The 18,876-nt window shown below is 44.4% G+C and overlaps 1 protein-coding gene across 1 annotated transcript; it reads right to left on the reverse strand.

The window, feature by feature from the left end:
• Positions 1-8,223: 8,223 nt before the first annotated feature.
• Positions 8,224-16,920, reverse strand: arhgef19 (Rho guanine nucleotide exchange factor (GEF) 19; the record flags this gene model as incomplete). The annotated part of the gene is made up of 15 exons (XM_084462053.1): positions 8,224-8,381; positions 8,964-9,068; positions 9,185-9,264; positions 9,534-9,692; positions 9,926-10,089; positions 10,229-10,318; positions 10,622-10,696; positions 11,613-11,742; positions 12,795-12,947; positions 13,338-13,498; positions 13,914-14,170; positions 14,648-14,751; positions 14,821-14,953; positions 15,552-16,049; positions 16,242-16,920. The coding sequence occupies 15 exons, from the start codon at positions 16,918-16,920 to the stop codon at positions 8,224-8,226; spliced, it is 2,946 nt and encodes a 981-aa protein (XP_084318179.1).
• Positions 16,921-18,876: the final 1,956 nt, after the last annotated feature.

Genomic DNA, 18,876 nt, shown 5'->3' on the forward strand with positions numbered 1-18,876 from the left:
AGTACTTGATCACGTCTGATAAGAATAAATTATCTCTGTTCCTCAAATAAACACACTTGTTTTGCATTCTGATTCTGTGTTGATGAGGTCCATCACATTCGCTTATCGTCGATACATCGGCCTGATCCAACCAAGCAGGAACAACATACTGTACAGTAGGCTACATACTGTATAAGACAGCTCTGTTGTACAGTAACTGCGGTTTGTTATGACTGCAACCTTGTATCTCCTAGCTGTGTAACACCTAATTATCTTGTCTGTGCACACGTAAACAGGGATTATTTTAAATATGGGCAACATGTTTGCCAATGGGTCTGTCATCAATTGCTTCATCTACATTAGTCTGCAAAATAGGACAGACAGCAATGGATGTTAACTCAACAATGGTCAACTTGTCTTACTTTTTCCGAAGAAGAAGAAGAAGAAGAAAAAGAAGAAGAAGAAGTGAAAAAAGGAGTCTATCTTGCCATGACACCTTCAAAGCAGAAAAGCCACTAAGGAAATTACATTGGCATCGCGCAACTATTGACTTCTATTGAAACTGACAGGAAGGAAGAGCAAGTGCACCGTGAGTTCTGTTAAGACTGCAGCATCCAGCTGCCGCGAGCCTTTAGCCTCAACATTCATAGATTTGTAAGTCTAGTTTATTTTATTTTTTTATTTTTTTTTAGAAAAAGGGGGAACTAAGGTTTAGCAATTACAACCCCACCCACCCCACGCCTGCAAATCCGCCCCCCCCCCCTTGGAACCAGCACCCCGTCCGTATCGCCACTTCTCTGTGGTCTTCGAACGGAGAGGCAGGGATGAGCGCTCGGACACGTGGTAACCAGTGTGAGGACTGTAGTGATTGAGAAGGGGAAGAGGGAAGGGTGATTGAGAAGGGGAAGAGGGAAGGGTGTCTGGACTGAGACTGAGAGGAGAGAGAGAGGGCTCCTCGGTCATGGGATGCTGCAGCATGACTCAGAGGCACTCTGGGATTGACGAAGTGGGCCCCGATGAGATCGAGCTCCTGGAACTCTCTACAGACAATCCTGGGTAAGGGTTTGGCTATTAATAATTAAAAACATACAATATGCACTTATGACAGCTCTTGAGTTGTACTTTGCCAGGCTCTCAGGATAGAGGAGGGCTGTTCAACTTTGAACAGTTTAGCTGGCTAACTTTTTAAGTTAGATTTTATGTTGAAGTATATGACTTTGGTGATGTGAAACATCACATGACACCAGTAGCCTACATACTATAAAACTACAAAGCATGGACCAAACATTCATTTTGTACTAAGACTGCATAAGAAGATCGGCTCTTATTACATATATGTATTTGTTATATCATTCTTAAAGTTTCAACAATCCTGACTTGGATGAATCATTTTTGCGTTGTATTGTCTGCTGATGAAAACAGAATGCGGTTAGTTGGTTCACAAGACTCTAAAGGGAAGCGGTGCCGACTGACAAGAGATGCTAGTTTCAACCTCTGCGGTTTTCTGTAGCAGAATCAAAAACAGATCTAGATGAAATGGCACGTTACTGCAGCCGTTCTGCTGTCAAGAAATACAGTCATGTCTGGTGTTTATGCTGAATTATGCAGGTTTCCAGTACCTGCACATTAGAACGATTATGGAAGGCCAGAACAACAATCTGTTATTGCCTCTACAGTAGCTTGGCAAATTCAGAATTGTCTTATTTAAAGCAAGTGTCTCTGATAACAATGCCCTTTTACATGTACAGTAGGCTACTGTACTTGTTACTGTTCCTTGAATAAGAAACAATTCAGAAATTATTTTAATGTTGCTGGCATTTTGAAATGACAGCTCCTTGTTAGTTCCCAAGGTGGGAAATGTAGCTTGGCAGGACGTCAACTTAAGAACTCATTGATGCTGCACTAATTAGTTTAGGACATGAGTGGTCGGTGATATTGTCATCACACTAATTAAAGAACAATGGTGGTGCAGCTCACCCTCTGTCCAGACCGCTGTCTGACCGGGGGGTTAGGGCCGGCTAAATCCCTTCATTAAAAGAGTGGGGGATTATTAGGAAGGCTAATCACCACAGGATCTCACACAACACATGTGTCCAAACTGTGTGAAGATGGGGGGGTCAGCAACATGCACGTCGTGGTACATGTGTGCACACACATACTGTGAACACACACTCAGATGTGCACACGGAGGCCTATTCATGTGCATGCATGCACGCACACACACACACGCACCCGCGCACACACACAAATACATACACAGATGAAATAAGTTGATGTTCAAGTGCACTTCTGCATTAATGCAGATCCCTCATATTGAAAAGCACACACACACACACACACACACACACAGAAATCCATTTTGAGGTGTCAGTATATTGTTGTAAGTGCAGCTCAAGTACTGTTAAGTACCTGATCAGTACAGGGAGGCAGCATGTCTGGGTGAGGAGGGTCAAAGGGCACATCTGCTCCTCAGACCCCCTCCACAGTAATCTGCTTATGTCTGGACCCTGGTGGGGTGGAGGGAGGGACCCTGGTGGGGTGGAGGGAGGGGACGGGGGCTAGAAATTGGTCAGGAGATGAGATGGTCAAATGTTGGGAGTGTTGGTGACCTTATTACCGTCAGAGTTTGATCAAATTGACTGCAGAATTGAGACAACCCATGTTCAGTGGGTAAACCTAAAAGGCTAGTAAAATAATACATATTTGAGATATACAGTATAGTATACTGTAGTATATCAAGCTCAAGTTTAGAGTTATAACCTCTGCCCAGGACAAAGTCCGTGAGAGGAGATTATGTTTTTAGTTCTGTTTGTTTGTTCGTTAGTTAGTTTGTTCGTTCATCAGAAGGATTATGCAAAAACTACCAAACCGATTTTCATAAAACTCGGAGGAGAGGTGTAGCATGGGCCAAGGAAGAACCTGTTACAGTTTGGAGAAGATCCGCATCACGTGGCAGATCCACAAATTATTTTTCACTTTTGTTATTAACATTGAAAGTGTAGTGAGGAGTTATTAATAGTTGTGACCGATCACCAGAGAGCAGCAAAGACTACCTCTCTCCATAAAGATACACTTGTAATGGCGAATTAGTCAGTAGGATTTTAGTAGAAGACACCACACTATGCTGGATGCACAGGTATAGAATACTTGTTCATTCTTTTGATTAGAAACATCAACGAGATCGAGCATTTGGCCTTGTTATATTATGCACCAAAGTGCCACCTGGGGTTTAATGATATTGCGATATGGGCCATTTGACGGATTCACAAAATATTTTGCATTTTTAACATCGAGATCAAGAGACATCCTTTGCTAAACTAGAAAAGCCCGCTCCACTTACACATTCAACAACTGTACATGCTGACGCATCACGGCCGGAGGTCTACGCTCTCCGATGCCCTTGTACTTGTATTATATATTACTGCATGTACAGCATATATACAGTATCATGATGGTGTGGCTTAGGGTGAAATTTATAACGTTGATACAGCAGCTTTGTGAAATGCAAGAGTGAATACTGTCACTTGATACCATTGGAATTACATCATCATGAAGTGTATAATGTTGTTTCAGGATATGGAGTCTGGGGGAGACCAAGCTACAGGGAGAGACCAGGATGCAGCTGTCTGTGAGGAATGAAAAAGATGCGCCATCTCCTCACTGCCCCTCAGTACGACACTTTGAACACGAGGTAAGTTGAGGGCAAAGGGTGTGTGTTTGTGTGTGTGTGTGTTTGTGTGTGTGTGTGTGTGTGTTTGTGTGTGTCTGTGTACCCGCTGTACAGTATGAGCGAAAGAAACGGATGCATGTACTTGTCACACAGGAAAAACAACTTGATGCACAAAAACGTCTGAAAACACTGAAGTGTGAATAATGTGGTAGAACATTCTAGGCAACAATGACACTATTTCCCCTTGGTGTTGTCATATTAGTCAGAATCCTACTGAGAGAATGAGGACAGTAGGTGAAGTGAATCATTGGACATATAAAAACATTCCATGAGAGAGGAAAAATACAGAACACTTTGGTTCCTGTTTGCGAAGCCCTGAATAGAGTTAATATCCAGAATGAAATCTACTAAAAAACCATGGGCCCAGCTCAGCAATCATTAAATGGAGGCTAAAATGAAAGCTGTGGTATGATAGACAGCGGTGAATAATATTGGCAGGTGTATTAGAAGTAGGTCACCTGTAGTGTTAGTTCTCTCCCTCTAGGTGGTGCTGTGGGGCAGGTGCAAGGAAGACTGGCACCACAGAATCTATTCCCAGCCAATCAGGGACTGGGAGGGGCAGCCCGCTCACACGTATGGAGAGATCGTCCACTCATCCCTGGTGTCTCTCTATAACCGCAACACACAGGTAGCGTAAACCTTAACAAGGAGCGACCCTTACAGCTGCGTTGGAACAGTGTAACCATGCCAATAATGTTTTTATTTATTTATATGAACTGTACATTAACATGGTGATTTGTTCATCTCTACATTGCAAGACTACATTGTGTGTAGTACTATAATGTACGCTCTATTTTGATTTGTAATTATATTGTGTCTCACAACTCATTGTGAGTGGTCCTTAACTTTTTATTATTGCACTTTTGTACTAATGTGATGGAAATGTCTGTTAAGGTGACACAAAAATAAAGATAAAAATAAAGATTTATCTGCAATTGGTCATGTAGGCCTAGTACATAATCACCACACTACATCCTGATACTGTGTAGATCTAGTAGGTCTAGAGTCTCCTTGCCAGGCCACACACAGTTGGAACTAATTCGTTCTAAACAGTTCCAATTAGTACAGTTAGACCTCATTACTACCTTGAACCTGACTTTTGAGTCTCTCTCTGTGTGTGTGTGTGTGTGTGTGTGTGTGTGTGTGTGTGTGTGTGTGTGTGTGTGTGTGTGTGTGTGTGTGTGAGTGTGTGTGTGTGTCCATTTGTCTGTTCCCACAGTTGATGACTGAACATTATCTAGTGCTGTTCTCCTTCCACTTGCTCATCCTATCTCTGGACCATTCTCAACACGACTTCGTCTACGAGGGCATCCTGCCTCTCTCCGGACTCACATTCCGATCCGTCTCCCTGGACCCCCACACGTCACATTCCTTTACGTTCGAAATCAGCGGTAAACCTTTTTTACTCGTACGCGATAGAGCAGCACTTCCAAAAAGTATGGCTCCGCGCCGAATGATTCCCTTTGGCCTCTCTCTTGCTAGGTCCAATGGTGGACTCGAAAATCTTCATGTGCGCCAGCGAGGCCGAGCTGAGGAAATGGATGGAGCACATGGAGGAGAGGACGTACAAATCCACCACGCGACCTCTAAGCCCCTCCCACTGCGCATTGTCTTACCTGGTACAGCGCCCGCTCAAGTCTCGCATTCAGAGGTCAGTAGATTCGAATTTGAACACCGATGGATCTGACCGTTCTCACCTCCCCTCCGCACTGTCTCTCCTCCACACCGTAGCTCCCCTGTGATGAGAGCTGGAAGAGAGAGGAGCTGAAGAGGTACCTGCTTCAGGCCCCAATAAGCCGGTGGGAAGGTTCTCCCATACAACACATGGGCCAGCCTGAATACCTGTCCTTTCTCTATATCATCAACACACAGAGACAGGTAAGAAGCCGCAGGTGTAACAGCCTCTGTAGTGTTCACTAATGAACCATACCCAGATAGCAAGCGGATGTTTAATAATTCTGGGCCATATATGGGCCGGAACTAAGCCACAAGGGCCAGATCTGGCCTGTATATGGCCCTGATCCGCTTGCTATCTGGGTAAAGTGAAGTGATTCTAATGAGGGAGCAGTAATAGTACAGGTAAACAAAGATTCATCTTTGCAGGGACTCCAAGAGAGACTGATGGTTCTCTTTCCTCAAGATGTCCTTCTACTCTACGTGGATGTCGAGCATCTCAATATAACATATCAGGTATGACGTCTAAGTGGAAACGCTGCGCTCATGGCTACAAAACAATCCCTCTGAGTTCTGGGGTTTCCTGTTATCAAAACAAAGTAGGCTACTGTATAGTCTGGTTTGACATACTGTACAGCAGGGAATATTGGGAATACTATAGGGAATGTAGGGAATATTATAAGTCAAGCCTTCCATCCAGCCGACCAAACCATTGGATATGTGTACAGTATGACTTGGGAGCTGCATGCAAGAACATACAGATGTTATCAATCAATCAATCAATCAAAGCTTTATTTGTATAGCGCATTTCATACCCAGACGCAACACAATGCGCTTTACAGAGAACAAGGGAGGTGGGCAGACGTCCCACCCCTACATATTATCTTATCTTATCTACTTATCTTATCTATTTATACCCGGATGTGTGGATGTGTAATGATTCTGGGCCATATATGGGCCGGAACTGAGCCACAAGGGCCAGATCTGGCCTGTATATGGCCCAGATCCGCTTGCTATCTGGGTATTGATTAAAAAATCAATCAAGAACTTGATGTGGTAAAAGAAGCAGCGGTGGTATTAAAGCTTACCTTTCTCAAGTTAACACTTTAACACTAACTCTTATTTCTCTTCAGGGTAGATTACCTCGGACAAGCATCAGCGCTGTGGAGAAGTCTGCCTCTCCAGGGAGACTGGAGTTTGAGTTGAGAGGTAACATATAATCAAAAGAGACGTAGAGTAAACCGATGATAATAATCTGTTTAATTGCATGGAAACATGCAATACCTTCTGATGTGTTCCAGGTGATTTGATGGAGCCCTTGCAAGTATTCTGTAACTGTCCAGAAGATTATCAGAACTGGATTTTCCGGTTACAGCGGGTACAGTATACTGTATGGCCTTTACAGTTGTGGTGAAAATTGAATAATAACGTTCAGTTGTTATTTATAATTAAATTTCTGCTATACACTGATTAACAAAAATTTATATGATTGAAAAATATTCCTTTTTCATAGCTGGAAAAAAGTATTCAAGCTACCTCAAATCCCACAGCCCCGCCTCTCATGCCTAAAAAACAGAGGAGCAGGAAGTCGTCCGCCAATCAGCACAGCTCATGACTGTGCCCCACCAATCAGGACGAGGGCCTCCGTTTATTGACAGACTGGGTGAATCTGGTTATCATACAGCATGAGGTTAACATGTAAATAAGCATGCATTATTGGTACCATGAAAAGGATCAGATTTCTGTGAAATTGAAGACGGGGTGGAACAGTGGCTTGTAAGAGTGCATTTTTACATGAGTGTATTTGTTGTGTGTTCCAAACGTTTCTCTGTGATTCAACACAATATGACATGTTGTTCAGTCACACTTCTTCTGTTTTCACTTTTGTTATTCATTTTCCATTTTCTAATTAATAAAGTATTTCTCAAGAATGAATAGTAAGTCTATTTTAAACTTCAATACTGAGACCTTTGTTTTCCTTTTTCTGCCACATACAGTAGGCAGTGTTGGGAGTAAGCTACTGTATGGTATCACAAGCTTTTCATTCACAACACTGCTGAAGTATTTGCATTTATTTCAGGGGTTAGACATGTACATTATTGTGCATTATTGTGCAGTAAAACCTCCAGTGTGTCCAGGACTCTTTAGGTATCTAAAGATCCACTGTAAGTTCAAATATTTATTGTATTGGAATGGCATATTTTTTGGCAGACCCTGGCTCTTATAAATTACAATCAATATAGTAAATTAGCCACATACTATTCATTTAAACATGTAAGTACATCTACAGTATGAAATTTACATTATTATCTCCATAGAGAATAACCAGCTATAGGAGCATAAACAAATAAACACACATGCTGCAACAGCATTAATTTAAATTAGTACTACAACTGTAATATAGCAAAGTTACATTTAAGAACAGTGAATGTGCCACTGGAAAGGTGAGCATCTTTGTAGATGATAGTGGTTGGTCAATAATGTGTGCTTTTGCACTGAATAGTATGTTTATGGGGCAAATGAAACACAAAACATTAAGTTCTCTAATTATTCCAACATTGGTGTTGTATGCATTATAGCAAGCATACAACGGAAATGGCTACTACACAGCTAAGTAGCCATATTGCTAAACTTGAGACAATATTTTGGTAAACACCTCGTTAGCACCTGCAGACTACGGTAAATAAAGCTCCCACATCCAGATCACTTATAAAATTCAGTTTAGATACAGTATTGTTTAAATGGTTCTAGAAAAACCACTTGTGCTGAGTAACTGCAAATGTTTGCGATTTGACATTCCGAGCACGGAGAAATGACAGATTGCACCATGGAAAGGAGGTTTAAAAGAACTCCTCCTCCAGTTTCTGAGTAACACACTTGACACGGATGTTCTCCCGGAGGTTGCGGAGACGTGCACTGCGACTGGTAATCTCCTCAACGTAGGTTTTGGGGAACCAGCCCCTCTCTCCGTCAGACAGTCGAATGCCCTCCACCCAGCCTGTGGAAACAGGGTCAAATAAAAGTTAACCCTGTGGCATTAATAGTCTGGGTTATACTGTATAATACAAGCTATGGCTCGTAGCTCAGCACACAGTGTAAACTAGGTGCTATCTGGTGCTTTGCTAACATCAATGTTTTGCATGTTTAAAGGGGAAGTTCAGAATTTTGGACATAGAGCCTAATTTATGACTTACCCATAATGCAACCCGGTATCATGGCTAAACGTCTAACAGACGAGTAGAGTCACTCGGGCGAATGGCTCAGTATGACGTTTTAGACATGCTTAAACATAGAATACACCTGTTGTTTAAAAATGTATAACAGACACGTTGCGTACTATAAGTGAGTTTTCTTTGAATATTATCCATTTCGGTTCGCTTGCGCTAGTATTAGCATGCCGCTAACGCCGGAACGAGAGAGAACACGGAATCAGCTAAACATATTATCCATCATGATATCGTCGTGAATGAGGCTCTATGTCCGAAATTCTGAACTAACCCTTTTTAAGCTGGTGTTTTGCATGTTTAAGACTCAAATTTTGGGATCGCCACATTTTACTGTTACAGCAGCTGATTCTCACCATCACTTGTAATGGTCTTGGCTTGAAGAATATCAGCCTTCTCCAACGTGAGCTCATCATGTTCCTGGGCCTGGTAGCTCTTGATGCACTGAACCTGGGAAAGATCTGAGAGGAAAGCATTGAAGGTTAAAACCTCTCAGTCCATTCCAATATGTGAACTGCTTTAACAATAAGGTGTGAGTGTCGTGTTCACAGGCTTATTATGCTAACGGTTAACAGACCTTCGTTGATGCTGGCCTGTTCAATGTCCTCCAACGGGTCACATGGAAACATAGCTGTAATCCATCTCTGTTTCCCACTCCTGGGTAGAAACCAAACATATGGAATGTCAAAGTACAGGTATCAGCTATCCGCACAGTTTCTGTAGGCTTTAGACTAATCCGACATACTGTGCTTTTTAGGTTACTGTTCAGGAATCAAACGGGGATCTGGTTCTTTAGAAGTGGGCAAGCGGATGTGTAATGATTCTGGGCCATATATGGGCCGGAACTAAGCCACAAGGGCCAGATCTGGCCTTTATATGGCCCAGATCCGCTTGCTATCTGGGGAATGTAGAGGTAGCTCGCTCACTCTGTGTGGGACTTGAGCAGGATCTGGTGTTTGAGCTGCTGGCCTTCACACAGCTGGAGGTGGAAGATGAACCCTGAGATCCCCTGGAGCTTCTGGCTGAGGTCCTTCACTTTCAACTCTCCGATCTTCGCGTGCACAAAGACCATGAACTTCCAGGTGCTGGAAGTAACAGGATAGCACACTTTACTACCATGTCAGCTGGCATTTACAGTATGTTGGGTCCTACTTTAAATGAAGAGCACATTGACAAGCGTACTGCAAGGCCTCTATAATATCTCACGGGACCTTTGATGCTTCACAAACGATAAATGATTCATGCTACATAAAGGTTTGTTATGAATGCACCCATATTTCTCTCACTATTCATGTTATTGTATATCTCAAGTACTCACTCCTTCCTCCTGGAAAGCAGAAGACAGTCGTTGAACAGATGCAAGTACACAGGCTTTGTGGGCAACTTGAACTTTGACCCGGAAATACTCATGGTCTGTGTGTCCACCTCCAGCAGTTCACCGTGCTTCACCAGCCAGCGAGACTGAGAGATCAGGGGGAAGATCTTGGAGAGGGAGATTGACGTTCGTCATTACAGACTGGGCATGTGAAGTTAATACATTGTGGTTGGAATTTGAAGCACAGGATACCTTTGAATGTATACCTGAAATGTATGAACGTGATAAGTACAGTGCTACACAAACCTTGCCCTCAAAGTTAATTTTCTTATTGAGGTGAATCAGCTCTTCCATTCTCTTCATTGACTGCACACTGGAGTTACATTCCTTTATGATCTATGGAAATACAAATATAGCATCTGCATTACATGTTTGACATTGATGGACAGTAAACTAAAGTCTTTGTATGCACGCACAAATAGTGCACCAGTATTCTTTTCTGTTTTTTTATATATATATATATTTTTTTTTTTACAACCAACAACAATAGAAATATAAAATCAGTGCCAGTCACCAATTTTCGAAAAAGAAGCAACACATGACAAGAACAACAATGATCGTGACATATTGTACATAATAATTAAGAATTAAAATTAAAAAAGTAGAATATAGGTATCTTTGCTGTTTGTGCTTCTATACCCTTTTCAGCTCATTGAAAGCCTTGGTCGCCGTGTCCTCGTCCCGGGAGCCTGGCGTTGTCCTCTTTAGAATGTTCTAGAGGACAGAACCCAGGAAGAAAACGTCACGACAAGCATTAGACTGTAGAGGGCGATCATTCCCCATCTTTCTTTCCAGAGCTCTAAAGTAAAAACCCACAGCTGCTGGTTTGGTAAGTAGCCAGGCCCGGCGCCAGGAGGAAGTGGCAGTTAAATATGTCAAGGGGGCTTTTCATGTAGTAAAACAACTGGTTAGCATCCTGCTATGTCCATTTATGCTTTTGTTTTCATCCGGCGGGTTTGAATAGATGTGGACAATTCACCTCACAAAAAGAATCCACTTCCCCCCTCCTCTCTTCACTCCCAAGCATCCAGCATCCCCCTCTCCCCAGAGAGCACTACATTTCTAATGTTGCTTGCTGGACATTCTGACCTTGCCTGCCACTGGGGTAACATTAACATCTTCTGAGGCTGTTTCTAGATAGGGTTACAGTTAGGGGGGGTTAGAGGGGCTGCTGGCCTCGGCTGGGGTCTCTACGGAGTTTTGTTTTGTCTTACAAAGCCTTATTCCTCAACTGCTTTTTGGCTAAGCTAACAAGCTATGTAATGCGATGGTGAAAGTTTACCTACCTAAATTTATTTGGCATGCAAACTAGCTTGAGTGTTAACGGTTGTATCTTTTTTGCATCACATCACTTAGGCTCAAATCGAATAAATAAATCTCTTGACGACGCACAACAAACAGCGCTGTCCGTGGTTCTGAAATAAAACCGCTATGCTCCATGTTTGAATGTGGTTTGTGCAGTGGGAAAAGAGACTAATAACAAGCTTCGATATTTTATGGAGAACTTAACAAATTCAAATTTCAAATTTCAAATTTCAAACTTCAAATTTCAGTTTCATTACTGTCATCCCTATGACACTTATATCTCAGAAAATACAATCGTAATCGTGCCGTACGGACACCCTCGTACCTCCACCAGCATTTTGAGCCGTGTGATTCGCTGGAAAGGGAGGATGAGGAAGGAGGTGAGAGGAAGCCTCTGGCAGACGGGGTCTTCCTCCAGACGAGCCAGAATACCAGGGAAGCGAGCGTTCTCCTGCCTGAGGGGACAGGAAGCAACCAAGTATGATTGAACTGTTGCTACATGAATACAAAAAATCCAGATGCAACACGAAACATGTTGTCATCCACCCATGATGCATGTTCCATTGTGGTAATGAAGGAGTGGAAACGTGATGTTCTTCAGGACTATGAATATAAGAAATGTTTGAAGTGTTAATCATTTTATGTGCACACTATTTAACTCCTGGAGCTCTGAACTCTGTGTGAAAAGTAGAAGGGTCCCTGAGTACTTTCTTTCAATTCTGAAAATCCAGAAAACAGTACAAATGACTCTCTTCAACAGCCCGGCAAAATACAATGTGCAGTTTTGTTTTGCTTGATTGTGGCAACAATCGGCCCTTGGTAGATACCTGTAAGCACCATTTAGAACAAGCAACAAAAGCTTTAAAAAAAACTTTAAAGTAACCTCAAGCTCTGAACTCTGTGGATTTAGAGAAAGTAGACAGGCTCCTGAGTAGAATAGACTACTTTTTATTTTTATGTACAAAGAAAAATGTACTCGGCAATGGGAAAAACGAATTGTGGTGAGTGCCACCCGGTGGTGGGCTTTGGTACACGCATGATGGACGAGAGAACGAACGCACACACGTACTACACAGGTCACTAAAACTAGGCTTTAAAAAAAAAAGTCCTTAGTTTAAGTGTTTTTCATTTCATACATAAGCCTATAGTATTTTGGGTGGATATGACATCTATTTTTTCTTTAGCTGTGCCCCTGTGCAGAAGTAACCTGACGTGCGTCAGATGGTGTGTTTTGCACGGAGTGAAACAATGTGAGCTCACAAGATCAGGATAGTCTCACGGAGGCTAGTGCAGAAAAAAAAAATACAACTAAAGCATTTAAAAAAAAAAAAAAAACTTAACTCAACTAAACTAGCAAACCTCCTTTAAAAACTAATTACAACTAAACTGAAATTTAAAACAAAAAGTTATAACGATATGAAAATAAAAACTAATGAAAAAAGCAAACTATTATAACCTTGTCTGGAATAGCCGAATAGAAAAGCCAGGTAAAGTAAGAGTTGCTCACAGCAGCCGTTGGTAGGTCTGTTCCTGGTAGGCCTGGTTGGTCACGTAGGGGAGGTAGACCCTGCGCAGCGCTGGACAGTGGGACAGGACGATGTCACACACGTCAAAACGCAGAATGTCCTCCTCCAGCCTGTGCTCCAGGTCTTGCAGGAATCTAGACGAATGAGAGAGAAAGAGAGAAAAAAGGGAGAAGGAAAGAAAGATAGAAAGAAAGAAAGAAAGAAAGAAAGAAAGAAAGAAAGAAAAAAGAAAGAAAGAAAGAAAGAAAGAAAGAAAGAAAGAAAGAAAGAAAGAAAGAAGGAAGGAAGGAAAGAAAGTAGGAAGGAAAGAAAGAAAGAAAGAAAGAAAGTAGGAAGGAAAGAAAGAAAGAAAGAAAGAAGGAAGGAAGGAAGGAAGGAAAGAAAGAAAGAAAGAAAGAAAGAAAGAAAGAAAGAAAGAAAGAAAGAAAGAAAGAAATCGAGCACAATTAGTGAGAAAAGGAGGACAGGCGTGGACAGTAAGATCCAGATCCAGAGACCGTCTCTTCGGCGGGTTCTCTCTGTACCGTTCGCTGACATCCTTGACCTCTGGGAGCTTGGAGAAGAGCCACTGTCTGTTCTGCACCCCCAGACACTCGGCCAGGTCCTGGGACTGCATGAAGTGGTCCACCGCGATGGTCAGGCTGCGCATGTACGATGCCTCTGATGTCACCAGCTCAAACTTAGCCTGCCGGGACAAGGCACGTCCGAGACAAACACACAGTTGGATGTCATGAATTTGATATCATACCAGGGCCGTCTGGGAGATATGCGAGGCCCTGTGTGAAATAGGCATTGCGAGGCCTTCATGTTCTATGCATACGTCTTTTTTTCCACACGGCACAAAATACGCACCGTCACGTAGTCTACCAGTAGGCTATGCTAAATTTTAGGGCTATGATTGACTATTAATGAATATGTTTATCACATGTGTAACATGTAAATAGTTCTTAAAGCAAAAAATAAAAAATAAAAAAAATCCTCCCTGACGCGAGGCCTTCTAAAGCGCGAGGCCCGGTGCGACCGCCCCTCCCCCCCCCTAGCGGCGGGCCTGTATCATACCTACTACAAAAAGGAATCAGATAGAATGTGGTCAAGCTCACCTCTTGGAGCTTGCGTTCCTCATTGCTGAAGTTGTCCAGCTGGCCGCTGGTCCGGACGTCGGGGATGTCTTGCCACAGGGAGAAGGCGGAGCCACGTGACGAGCGAAAGGAACTGGATGGAGACAGATTGGATGGAGACGGGGTGTCATCTGACCCTCCTTCCCTAAGCCCCTCCTCCTCTGTACCTGGCTCCTCCCCTTGCTGCCTTTGGATTTCCCGATTGATGGCAACATCGCTGTACTCCTGGTAGAGGATCGCTGTGAGAGGCAGAGAGTGGACACGATGGAACGAGACAGAGGGAGAGGGGAAACAGGGAAACAGAGTTATTTAAAGGTGCAGTGTGTGATTTTTAACGCCATCTAGTGGTGAGGTTGCAGATTGCAACTGAATACAACTACATGGTGCAAAATGGCGTCATCCGTGAAAAGGACCCGCTCCCTATGTAAATGTAAAGGGCTCGTTCTAAGGTAACAAAAAATAATGATTCTTATTTTCATCTAATTAAAACGTACTTATGAATATTATATCCCATTTCTGCCAAGTCTGCACAAAATTCTGCCACATAATTCTACACACTGATCCTTTAATCAAAAGAAGAAAGTAATTCAACTTTCTCAGCCTAATTCAACTTTCAATTGAATTGCCACGGCATTGTGCCTGTTAATCCAATTCAAATACGAATAGAATGTAACAGAGCTAGTCTTATTCAGGAAAAAAAAAGTAGAAACACTGACAGTTGGGAAGAAACCGCGACAGACGATTGGAGCTGCTGAGAATTGGAGGAGAGCACCAGTCCTCCTCTATGGACTTCTTTCTCATGCTGTAGAGAAAGGGCGAGCTGTTGTTACACAGTAAGAGACTGGTGACATGGCCACTTCAACAATCGGATATTCGTCTTAGCCATTACCTGAGTTTAGTACTCCATCGATGTAGTGTCATGTTGCTTTCTGTAGGGGGCGCTGGTGGAGAAGGTCCGATAGGACTGTGGGGGGCGCTGTCACCGGAGCCCCCTGAGCTGCGATGCCTGGAGTTGGACTTACCTGGACACGATGGCAGAAGAAGTAAGCCACAGAGTTGACAGTATTACCTAACAGTATGCAGAAGTATTATGTATTACAGTACTATTATGTTTTGCTTTTCATTGAAATATTTGAAGCTTAAAATGTAAATGCCATTTACATTGACAGTCGTGTTACTGTTTTGTAATGTCAGTGTCTTCTTTTACATCAGAAGATGGTTAAAGGCCTAGTACATTGTGATGTGTATCATTCACACAAAATATTATTAGGATGGTCTGTACATCTGTTGAACCGGGTGAAACTGTTTTTTTGCTTCCCTATATGTAGGGGTGAGACCTATGCCCACCCCCCAAATTGCTCTCTGTAAAGTGCATTGTGTTGCCTCTGTGTATGAAAATTTCATTCATTTAATGCGCTATGCAAATAAAGTTTAATTGTATTTTATTTAATCTGTTACTGATCAAGCACTCCCCCTCCCAAAAATCTAAATTCACATATATGGAATTGTCTAGAGACCTAATTTGGAAAGTGACTATCAAAAAAGATGAATAAGGTCCTGATAAAATGGTCTGTCTGCGTTGCGTCTAAGTGTGACGCCCTCCCTGCGAGGGCCACTCACAGTCAGGCCCGGGGCTGAGGCTGCTGGGATTCTGCCGGTCTCTGGAAGCCACGCGCGCCGAGAGCGACTTCCCGAGCTTCAGGGTGAAAGAGTTCTTCCTCTGGGACAGCTGCAGTCTGGAGATCAGCTCTGAAGCTGAGAACCGCCGGCGCTCATGGTCTGTAGAGCGAGCGCGGGTTAAAGAGCTCCCCCCGGTGGCAGGGGGCATCTCTGCAGCTACACCGTCCTCCCCTACACCTGATATAAAGTCCTCAGACAGCTGCATTGTCTCTGTGGACAGCAGAGGGCAGTTTGAGGTCTTTGGGCAGTTTGAGGTTTGCTGGTCCACAGCCTCTGTTGACGGAGAGCTTGTTGTTTCCTCAGGGGAAGTCCCACCCTCTAAGTCCTCCTCCAGGAAGGACGCAAAGGGTGCTGGGAAAAGACACTCGCCGTCCAGGACAGGGCTGTTCAGAGACTCGTCGCTCAGACTGTCGGTAGAGTACACTCGCATTTTCCGCCCTGAAACAAGACACAAAGAATGAAAAGATGAGCGGAGCAAGTTAATCGCCAATAGATGCAGCATGAGAAAATATTTCACAATTTCACTCCTATATTGAAATAAGAGTCTGATTGGGATTTCAAGTTGCCATACACATTATATTGGCCATCTGCTGATTCAGCAGATTAAGTCATAACGGAAACATCGCTTACGGATGGATTTCTCCTTGAGGGAACCCTGCGACGTTCTCCTCTGAGGATGATAGGCGTCCGGGCTTTGGAACTCTTGTCCCTCGGGAGAGGACGGAGATCCGGGTAGCTGAGAGTCCCAGGAGTCCCTGTCCCCGTACAGAGAGGACAGAGGGAGAGACAGGGGGAGGCTGAAGGCCGCGTGGAGGGGTCGACACACCGTCAAAACCGCCAGGCCTTTCTCAGCCTGTTCCCGCGTAGGGGAACCGGTTCTCGAGTCGTTCTGGGCATCCGGCTCGTCGTCGTCGTCGTCCCCTAGCTCCAGTCTGAGTTCGGTTTCGGCGTCGAGATCGGTCGTGTTTCTCCGGCTACAATATTGCGCCTCGTTGACCGTATCGCTGAGGCTACCCAGAGAGAAAGTGCTGAGCTGTGCGTCTGAACTGAATTTCGGGGAACCCCGTCCGTTCACTCTGGGGTTCACCGGCGGCTGAAGCTCGATGAAGGCGAGGGTTTCCTGCTGGCACACGGCGACGTGCTTGTGGCGGCACGGCCGAAGGAGGGGCCTGTCGTCCCGGGCCTCGCTCAGAGCCTGGGACTCGCCCGAGCCGGGGATCCACATGCTGGGGCTCTCTCCTCGGCAGCGGAAGGCGTGGAGGTGAGGCTGGAAGTCAGGGAGAGGGGAGAATCCATACCCAGGGAGCATGTCTGAGAGAACACATGGGAGCTGCAGGGCAGAGAGACAACGGGAGTTACGGTTGAGTTTCGCCTCACAGAACTCATTTCGTTTCATCTCAAACCTTTATTTTTACTCGTAAACCACCGTGGTATCCCTCATTTACAGTGTTGACGAGTTAACAACGCAAAGAACCGTGAGGCCCACATATGGAGAGAATTTGTGTACAGTAGGCACCACTTCTGAAAATTGGACCTCCTTCAGAAGACCATTAAAGTAAGTAGCCACTTATCCAACAGCTACCAGTGGACGTCTATACATGACTCATTGTTTGCAAATTGGCCTCCTGTCGCCAGGGAGATTCCTTGGAGTTGGTCAAGTGTTTCACAGCAGTGGTCAACGGTAACAAACAGTACAGAACCCAGATAACAAGCGGATCTGGGCCATATACGGGCCAGATCTGGCTTAGTTCCGGCCCATATATGGCCCAGAATCATTACACATCCGCTTGCTATCTGGGAATGTGACAGTAAATCCTTAAACAAACCTTTTAGCTTCTTTGCACTGAGGCTTGTACTGTTCCTGCAGTGTACACTACTTACTGTACATAAGGGACGGCATATTTCTGTAATATTTATATCATTATCCCGCAGGATGCATCCCTGTCATTTTACCTGGACATAATACTGGTGGCGGTCATGCGTCCATCACAAAAACACACACCACACTTTAGGGCTGAAACTTTGACAAGTGCAGGATATGCACACACACACAGGCACACGCGTGCGCACACACACACGCACACACACACACACACATATACTGTACACACACGCTCACACGCACACACATACTGTACACACGTACACACACACACACACACACACACACACACACCACCCCTCCCCTAAGTCTGGTCTGTGCGACGGCTGATCCATGTCTTCCTGCTCTAATTAGAGGCTGCTCCACACACAGCTCTTAGCCTCTATACTTATTCCCATCACAAATACACACACACACGGGCGCACACACATACACCCACACACACACACACACACACACACGCACACACACACACACACACACACACACACACACACACGGGCGCACAAAAACACAACCCTCTAAAGATGGCATGTCAGGCCAGGCCAGAGCTACACACAAAATCCAGAGGAAGAGAATATGGAACATCCATCACCACTCTCCCCTCTCACTGCTGCTGACTCATACCTGTCTGTCTGTCTGTCTGTCTTTGTGTGTCTATCTGTCGCTCTGTCTGTCTGTCTGTCTGTCTGTCTGTCTGTCTTTGTGTGTCTGTCTGTCTGTCTGTCTGTCGCTCTGTCTGTGTCTGTCTACAGCATCTGTCTGTCTGTCTGTCTGTGTCGGTCTGTCTGTTGGTCGCTCTGTCTCTCTGTCTGTCTGTCTGTCTGTCTGTCTGTCTGTCTGTCTGTCTGTCTGTCTGTGTCTGTCTACAGTATCTGTCTGTCTGTCTGTCTGTCGGTCGGTCGCTGTGTCTGTCTGTCTGTCTGTCTGTCTGTCTGTCCGTCTGGCTCTCTGGCTGACTCTAGTATTGTTGTCACAAAATCGACCTCATAAACTCAATCAGTTAATCTTGAACTCATAACCACATTTGGACTGCGAGGGCTACTTAGAGACAGTGTCTCTGTGAACTGTAGCTTGGGACACAGGGCTGCTTCTTTTCCCATGATGCACACTGGCCCTCTGTTTGAGGCTCGTTCCCCCCTCTCTCTACACAGGTAATCCTCTCCTCCGCGCCCCCCTTTACAATCCCCACTCAGGTAACCGGGACAGGCCCCTGTTAAAGTGATACACATGCAAACACACACTCCAATGCACACCAAACAAACACGCATGTGTACACACAGTACACACACTTTCTCGTGTGTGGACATACGAGGACACGCAAAGTCCACGCGAACACAATTCACGCTCTCCTTTTACACGGCCGCACCCACTCTGAGTGTG

The sequence above is a fragment of the Borostomias antarcticus genome, assembly GCF_949987555.1.
Source record: "Borostomias antarcticus genome assembly, chromosome: 3".
Classification (NCBI taxonomy): domain Eukaryota; kingdom Metazoa; phylum Chordata; class Actinopteri; order Stomiiformes; family Stomiidae; genus Borostomias; species Borostomias antarcticus.